This window comes from Carettochelys insculpta, chromosome 9 (assembly GCF_033958435.1).
Source record: "Carettochelys insculpta isolate YL-2023 chromosome 9, ASM3395843v1, whole genome shotgun sequence".
Taxonomy (NCBI): Eukaryota; Metazoa; Chordata; order Testudines; family Carettochelyidae; genus Carettochelys; species Carettochelys insculpta.
Window position 1 is genome coordinate 57,051,369 of NC_134145.1, and position 8,920 is coordinate 57,060,288.

Genomic DNA, 8,920 nt, shown 5'->3' on the forward strand with positions numbered 1-8,920 from the left:
GCCCTTTACAGAGTTACATTTCAAGAGAACCTTAAAGAAACCGAAAGCACAAGACAGAACTATATAAGCCAGAAAGAGGACAGACTTGGGGGGATACATATCTTCACTTGTTTACTTCAGCATCAAGGTTTATATGTTTGGATACAAGAACAGGCTCATTCCATGCTTGAAATGAAGTGGTGAAGTGAGAGAAAATAGGCAGAGTTGCCTTAGCATTGTGGTCAACTACTCTGGTAACAAGAGTGCTATAGACAATACTGTCTACGGCAACTGAAATCTAAACTCATCTGTTTGGACAGGGATACACACATTAGAACTATCAGGAAGCCCTCATTTTCATGTGTTCTGGTTTTGCTTCCAGTCAGAATACACACAACCTGCTATCCATATGGCAAACTCATTAAAAAGATTACTGGTACATTGATTAAGGCTGTGATTTTTCAAAGATGCATAAGGGAGTAAGACACCCAAATTCCATTGAAATTCAATGGGTATTGGGCACCTACCTCAAGTTTTGCTTTGAAAAAAAAATCATAGAACCAGTGTGTGTTTGAAGGGTAGAAATTAAAACCATGCTGTTACAACTTTGGGTTTAAACTTGCAAATATGATCCAACGTGTTTGGGCTCTAAGAGATGCAGTTCCTTTCTGAAAACTATGCCTCTGGTACTTCCACTGCTGCAGGCAGAACCTTGCAGCTAGGACACAGCCTTGATTTCTCGCTGTAAATAAAACAGAGGTTAGGTGAGGCTTTAAGTTCAATGTTAGAATCCTTCCTGCACCACCAATGAACTGACCTTCACGCACAGCGGCTTCATGAGTCAAAGGCCACTGGCTCTCAGGGATACAACAGCCACCCTTTCATTAATGACACCGATGCCAGTATGTTTCTCAGCCAGGCTTATAGTCAGCACCCAATCTCATTCTCCTCCACCTAAGGGGGGAACAGCGACACCAGAAATCAGTTTACAATAGACTCCCATGTGATTGCTTAGTACGGCCTAAGCAGAAGCACATGTGTGAATGAGCACAGATCTCTGGTGTCGCCGTCTGCTACCCTTTTCAGCATGGAACAAAAGCAGCAATGCTGTACCCAGACTGCGAGTGGAGCCCCAACAAGTTAAAAATCTCACCCCATCATTTGCTAAAATACTCATTTTACAGTCTGTGCACTCCTTGTACATTGTTCATTGTACATTCCTGCAATTCAAAACAATCTCTCCTGATCCCAATTTATGCTATCAAGCACACGTACTCAGTTTTGAAGGGACAGTGACACAAAATTCACTGAAGATACAGTAGGGTCTGAACGTTTGCAAGGGTTCCGTGTTTAGAATCCTTGCGACTGCTGATTTTTTGCAAATACTGGGAGTGCCCAGAGCCCTGGGGAAAGTGGCAGCTGCCAGTGCTCCTGCCCAGGGCCTCAGGGGAAGCAGACACTTAGCCACTTGTGAATAACTGAATTCGTGAACATTAAGTTTGCAAATCGTGAGACTCTACTGTACATATTTCTTTTTTAAAATTCCTCATCTTTGGAAGAAGAGTAAAACTACTCAATATAACACATGCCATTAACAATTGGAACTAGGAAGATACAGGCAGACTTGGAAGGATTAGCCTTTTAATGATAAGTATTAGCAAGCTGAAAGTTCATTACTATTAATAATTAAAATTTGCAAGTGAAGCAAAGAAAATGCTGTTTACGAAGATAATTTTCTTCGTATCTTTTGTCATACTATACTGACAATGTGTTTGGTTTCTAAAACTTCAATTTTAATTGAAGTACACAGGGAGACTCAGAAACAACTGTCAGGCACTCCCATCATTTTGAACAACTGAACACTTAAAATACAGATTACCCTCCAAAACTATAACAAAAATGAAAACTGAATTCTGCCAAGTCTGGTGATTAATAGTGTTTCATCAAAATACTATCACCCCACCTATGCAATCCAGAGATATAGTATAATTACTTCTCAGCTTCTACTATATACATATCAGAAGAATTCACCTGATATGTAAATTTATTCCTGGCCTCTAATATTAAAATAGACCTAAAGAGTCAGTTCTCTCCCCAAATCCCCTTTCTTTCCAACATGCTGATCCACACGAGAGTAATCCATATGAGCCTTCCTGGGAGTAATAAATACTACACCCTGGAATGCTCTCTGGAAGAACAGCAAGCAGGCTGAGAAACATACTAGCTCTAACCACTACCCCCTCTTTTCCTCAACTGCAAGGATTATAACGTCTCCACCCACAAAAGACTCATACTGCCACACAAACTAGCCAGTAACCTGAAGATTACAGAAGAAAAACTCTTCTGAAAAAAGCTCAGAACATCAATCTGGTATGGTAACAGAAAGGTAGCCGTGTTAGTCTGTATTCTAACAAAACAAAACAGCAGTAATGTAGCACTTTAAAGACTAACAAAATAATTAGGTGATGAGCTTTCGTGGGACAGAAAGATCTGACGAAGTGGGTCTGTTCCAAGAAAGCCCATCATCGAATAAAATTATTTTTTCAGTCTTTAAAGTGCTACATTTCTGCTGCCTTGTTTTGCTGGAGTACAGACTAATGCGGCTACTTCTCCGGTACTATTCATTAGTACACACTTAATCCTCGCCCAGTTGTTTGAAGGAATACCCTGAAACTTGAATAGAAGTGAACTGATTTGAAGATATGGCAATACAAGGTTTAACATGGATATCCAGACTGTCTTGATGTTGAACGTACAGGCTACGTCTACACTTGCATTCCTCTTTCAAAAGAGATATGCAAAAGAGAGAAATCAAAAATGCAAATTAAGTACAGATTTACACATCCGTCACCTCATTTGCATATTCTTATTTTGAAAGAGCTTCTTTTGAAAGAAGGAAACTAGTGTAGAAACTGCTACTTCGAAAGCAAACCCCATCTTCGAAAGAATCCTTTTTTTCATAAAAAAAGGGAAGAAGGGTTTTTTGAACATGGGGTTTACTTTCGAAAGAGCAGTGTCTACACTGCTTTTCTTCTTTCGAAAGAAGCCCTTTCCAAAGAAGAATATGCAAATAAGGTGCCAGCTATGTAAATCTGCACCTCATTTACATTTTCGATTTCCCTCATTTGCATACTTCTTTTGAAAAAGGAACACAAGTGTAGACACAGCCATGTGTTCATGTATTTGAAAAATATTATAAAAATTTCCATCATAATAGGAATTAGAGAGATACACCAGAGTTCCTGGCATTCTTCTCCGAGTAGGTGAAGGGATATTGGCATCAAAGAACACAAAAATCCAGCTGTTTCTCCTGAAAACAGAATAATCTTTAGAGAACATATCTGGGAAGGCAAAAGGAACAGAGGCTTTCAAAAGGCTTACTTATTTATACAGAACTGATATGTATGAAAAATAGTGTTTCTTACTATGAAGAGATTTTAGTATGATAGAAAACAGACTGCCTGACACTAAGTTTTACATTTTTGAAAAAGTGGGCCCCAACTTTGGATGACAACTCAAAACCGAATTTTCCTACAGAATGGAAATAATTCCATTTTAGAAAAAATGAAATAGAATTTTTCAGTTTGCTGCCTCACTCACCAGGGAACTGAGCAGCCTGTGATCCTGACCTGTTGGCAGGACACAAGGCTGTCTAGCCTTTCTGATCTGTCAAACATTTCAATGAAATCAACACATTCCCACAGAACAGCAGCATATTCCATCTCTAGAAGTAACAGTAAGTATCCATCAGATACCTTTCCTGTTTAACATAATTTAAACATTACACATTGTTTCCTTAAAGCATTTTCCAGTGAACGACAAATTATCTGCTGCTTGGATAATCTCCTAGCAATTTAAGACCTCCCCAGTTATCCAGTTTGTAGCAATATTACCACTATAAAGTGCAAAACAAAAGGCATTTCCTGAAGCAAGTGCCAAAACCATCAGGCGATTATTTCTCCACGCTGTCATCCATATCCCAATACAAAGGATCTCCTCCCAATCCCAGAGAAAATCCAGACACAGAGTCACCATTGTTATAAGCACACTGGTTAGAACACCACAAACCCAAAACACGCTTTTTATAGTCAACTGAGAAGAGAAAAAAGGAACAGCTGAAAATTAAAGCGAGGCACAATCCCTCTTCCTAGAGACTACAGTTCATTGCCTTTTTAAGTACCCATACTTCCCACACAGGGTTGAAAAACATTACAAACTAAATCCATACAATGGCCCGCTAAAGATTCCTCTTGCCCAAAAATGTTTTTAACCTTCGTTATAGAAGGATATGAGTGAAGCTTGCAAACCTGTTGTGATCAGGCCCCACTTGAGTGTATTTATATTCTCCCTGGACCTTCTCCTTTTGGAAAAACTGGTTCAGACGCGCCTTGGCATTCTCCAAGGTCCAATTTCCATGAAGACCAGCATTTAAATCCACTTCTTCTGACTCCAAGGTCTAACAGTGAAAACAATTTAAAAGTACTGGCTTCAATGGTAAAGTTTTGTTGCACATATGTTTAAACCAAAATTAAACTCGTTTCCTGAGTAACTTGGCAGCGTGTCACAGAACAGTCAGGAATTTTTCACAACAAATCTAAATGTCTTTAGTATCTCAAGATTGTTGTCTCATACTACTAACGTTCATACTACTCTGTGCCACCTAACTGCAGAATATTTTTAGGTGCAATGAGGCACGTGCATCACCAGCAGAAACAAAAAAACCTAGCTGTAGGCACTCTGCTAATCAGCTGGGTGGCATAGGAATCTCTCCTGAGTAGTGTGCTCTCACACAGTTTAAGGGAACACTGCATACTGCCACCGTGAAGTCTGTAGAAACAATATATATGTTGATACAGGGACAATCTTACAACTGTACCCAGAACTATTCTGTTACTAAAATCTACAAGCCTGGCTGCAAACTCTAATCAATAAATAAAGGGGGATGGAAAATACTTTTATCAGAGTTAAAGTAGAATTAGACAGGTTAACTTACAGCCTGTGCCTCCTGCTCCTCCTTTCTTGAATAGTAATCCTTCAGATTGGCTCCACGATCCCACTGAGCCCCACCATAGCCAGGGCTTCCAACTCCAGCAGCTGCACCACCACCTAGAGGACAGGAAAAGTTAATTCCTCTCCCAACAAATGTGAGATAAATGCTAAAAAGTCCGTGCTGTGAGGTGCAAAGAAAAATCTGAAGATCTCTGAGAGATGCCTCAGAAATATTCAATTATGTTCAATTTGTTTCTTTATGAACACAGAGAGAGAGAGAATTATTCCAAGTCTTACCTGTTTCACTCTGCAGTGCCAAATGCGGAGGAAGTGGCCCACCCAGAGTAGAAGCACGTTCACCGGGTTCTCCCCCTGCTCCAGGCACTACTCCATCTGGAGCATCAGCAGCTCCTGGCTGTGGAAGGGTGACAGACTATGAACGGCAATGCCACCAACTTCATATAGAATAGCAGCAGCCATATACTTTTAAAATAACTTACAACACTACTAGCAGATTTACCCAGAATTGTCAGGGTCCTGAACTAATTTTTTTTTTGGAGGGGGGTGATAAGAAGAGGGAAGAAATAAAAGGAAAATGTACATGTATTATTTAAATGACTATTTTTTAAGAATACCGTATTAAGGTTAATTTTTATTTTGGATTTCCTAAAAAAGGGATTTGTAAAGAAATTAAACAAATTTTAACATGGGAATTCCATCAAGTGTATTTTTCGTCTTCATCCTTCTAAACGCTTATCATTTGCAAGGGGTACAGTCATTTTGGATTCCAATACATTTTCTTCTAGTTTTCAAACCTTAAGAATTGAGTTAGTTGTGCCAAAACAAAGCACTCCTACAAATTTCTCTGTTTTCTCTCTTTTCTGTAAACTTTGAGACACAATCACAATTTAGGTTCATCCTATTTTTTGGCTCAACCTGGTTCAGTCATTTTCAACATCCACTGAATTATGGTAATTTTGAAGACTGTACTTGAGTTTGAGAGTCTTTTTATTTTACGAAAAGCAATTCTACTCCAGGCACATCTTGTTTTTCTGGCGCAACTAAACCCTTATGCTGTTTTAAGTTATGACAAAAGAAAACTGTATACCAAATTGTGAGGTCCTAGCTCTTACCATTCAGAAGGAATTCGTGTTCAAACAAACTCTCAAATATATAGATATATATTTCACAGAACTGGAAAGGACCTTGGGAGTTTGTCAAGTCCAGTCCCCTGCCCTCTTGGCAGGACCAAGCACCATTGAACTTTTTTTTTTTTTTGTTTGTTAAAAGTTCAAATGTATAGATTAGAGAAGTTACAAGAGATCAATTCTTGCAATATACTCCAGTATAGCTGAACTAAGAACATCCCTTGCACTTGTAAACCATAGCCATTCACTGTAGCATCATGTCCCACATGCCTGAGGTTACAGAAGTTGATGAAAGCTGTTATATTTTTAGCTAGAGTGATTTATCCTTCCAGGAGCTACATTTAGATCGAGAGGTACCAAGTTCAATCTACACTACTAACAGCAGCAGCACAACATTACAAGTTACCTCCTGAATAAATCAAACTTGCTCTCCTATATGGGAGGGAGACAAAGACACTTACCCCCAAAGCAGGAATTTCTTCACTCTTGATTTGATTCAACCGAACTAAGTAATTAAGGAAGTCCCTAGCAGCATTGCTCTGTGCATCTTTCTTGTTTGTGGAATTTCCCATTCCAGTGTAGTTAAAACCTTCCACCCGAACCTACAACAAAAAACAAAAAACAAAACTGACTCTAACAATCAATGCATGTAAAAGTGTTCACAACATCAAAACCTCATCCTCTGAATACCCAGTCGATTCCAATGGACTTTTAAACAACACAATCTCAGCTGCTTATCTTCATTTGCCTCCTTCTGGGTCCTCAGGTAGGTGAGCAGCATCTTCCTCACATCTTACAGGTGAGTCTCAATCTGAAGGACTACTATTCAAGTGCTAGAAGCTTTTAATTTATTTATTTATTTATATTTAAAATTAAAATTTATTACATTTATGTAATATGTATTTAATTTAAAGACAAAGGCTGTGCCCCTACCTCATACCCACTCATCCTTACTTTTTTTCCACCTATGGGGGCAATAAGGTCGGCCATACTGGGTCAGACCAAAGGTCCATCTTACTTCTTATCCTGTCTTCTGACAGTGGTCAATGCCAGGTAACTCAGAGAAATAAGCAAAACATGGAATCATCAAGCGATCCATCACCTACTACCCATTTCCAGCTTCTGAATAATACAGGCTAGGGCCAGGGTCAGCAACCTGTGGCTCTTTAAGGTGCCACTTGCGGCTCTGAGTGCTGCCACTGCTGACTCCCCATGTGCCTCCAGAGGCAGCTACTGCTTAAACGAAATTTATTTATTTAAAAATAAATTCCATTTAAGCGGTGGCAGCTCCAGAGCCGCTGACCAGTCAAGGGCAGTAGGTAGCCTGGAAGTGAAAGCTGGCCAGAAGGGAGCTGCCTCATGCAGGTGGAAGTTAGACTGCAGGAGCATAGGCGTGGCCGAGCCTGCCCCTGCAGGAGCCACACGGCCCACCAAGAAGGCGGCAGGGAGCAACGTAAGAGCTGCGTGCACTGAAGCAAGTTAATTCTGGGGTGGGGCTTAGAGGGGTTAAGCCTGAGGGCAGGTTTGTTGGATGGGGAGGTAAAGCATAGGGATGGGGGCAGGTTTGCAGGCTGAGCCAGATACAGCCTGGAGATGGGGGTAACAACTTTCTAACCGGCAGAAATAATTGTGTGCACTGTTATTAAAGTAGGGGTGATAAAAAATATGGTTTGATGTTATTTATTAAGTACTGTCTCATGCATAGCAACTCGTGAAATATTGATTTTGTAACAATTTGCAAAAACAGTTCTTCTTGAGATTTCGGTAGCAGACCCCTGCAACTGAGGGATACCATTCCTACCCATCCTGACTAATATCCATTGATGAACCTATCTATCCTCCATGTAGTTATCTAGTCCTTAAAGTCTTGAGTGTTGCAACATCCTCCAGCAAGGAGCTCCACAAGTTGACTGTGAGTGGTGTGAACAAATACTTCCTTTTGTTTCTTTTAAACCAGTTACTTATTTTTATTTGGCAACCCCCTAGTTTATGCGCACATGCATCTGATGAAGCAGCTGTTTGCCCACAAAAGCTTATGCTCCAAAAATACCTGTTAGTCTATATGATGCCACAGGACTTCCTGTTGTTCTTGAAGACACAGATTAACATGGCTACCTCTCCGATACTTGAAAACGAGTGAATTTTGCAGGGTGGAGGATAAAACAATGCAAGGGACATGGGCATAAATGCCCTGCTCCTGGAGGCCGAGTCGAGCCGGGCTCCCACCTGCCAGCCCCAGAAGGGGAAGGGACAGCTCAGGGGTCTGTACACTGGCCTGCTCAACCCAGAGTTGTGAGCTCAATCCTTGAGGGGCTATTTGGGGCAACGGTGCTCGGTCCCCCTGGGAGGGCGGGGTGTGGACTCGGTGAACTCTGAAGGCCCCTTCCAGCTCTTTGAGCCAGGTAGAGGAAGCAGCACAGTGACCCTGGAGCCGCTGCTCCTGGCCTAGGGTGGGGGGGGAAGGTGGGCTTGAGCCCTAAGGGGTGACAGCAGCGGGCGCCCCCAAACATCCGTGACTGGCCCCTTAGTTCGGCCCGGCCCCGCACCTCACACATGAACTTCTGGCGGTTCTTGTTGCCCACGGCGCGGATCTCGTAGGTCGGCGTCACCTTCCTCTTGCCGCACCAGGCGTACAGGAAGTTCTTCACGTCCCCCATGGCGCCGGCCCTGCGGGGACAGCGCGGCCTTTAGCGCCGGAGGGGAGGGCAGCACGGGGAGCGGCGCATGCGCAGAAACAAAACACACCAACCTCCCCCCCACACACACTCCCGCGTCCCCTTCTTTTGACCCAGCCCCGCCCCTAC

General features: G+C 41.8%; 1 protein-coding gene across 5 annotated transcripts in view; it reads right to left on the reverse strand.

Moving 5' to 3' along the window:
• Positions 1 to 8,920, reverse strand: part of DHX9 (DExH-box helicase 9) — a 44,920-nt gene that overhangs the window by 35,843 nt on the left and 157 nt on the right. For 3 of the 5 annotated variants that reach the window (XM_075002381.1, XM_075002382.1, XM_075002384.1), the window contains exons 2-6: positions 8,663 to 8,783; positions 6,578 to 6,718; positions 5,266 to 5,383; positions 4,973 to 5,085; positions 4,287 to 4,435 (exon numbers count right to left, since the gene is read on the reverse strand). In XM_075002381.1, coding sequence (XP_074858482.1) covers positions 4,287 to 4,435; positions 4,973 to 5,085; positions 5,266 to 5,383; positions 6,578 to 6,718; positions 8,663 to 8,773 — 632 coding nt within the window. In that variant the 5' untranslated portion in view covers positions 8,774 to 8,783. Of the gene's footprint in view, positions 1 to 796; positions 929 to 4,286; positions 4,436 to 4,972; positions 5,086 to 5,265; positions 5,384 to 6,577; positions 6,719 to 7,070; positions 7,129 to 8,662; positions 8,784 to 8,920 lie in introns of those variants that run through there. The other 2 variants (XM_075002385.1, XM_075002386.1) reach the window with 2 other exon arrangements.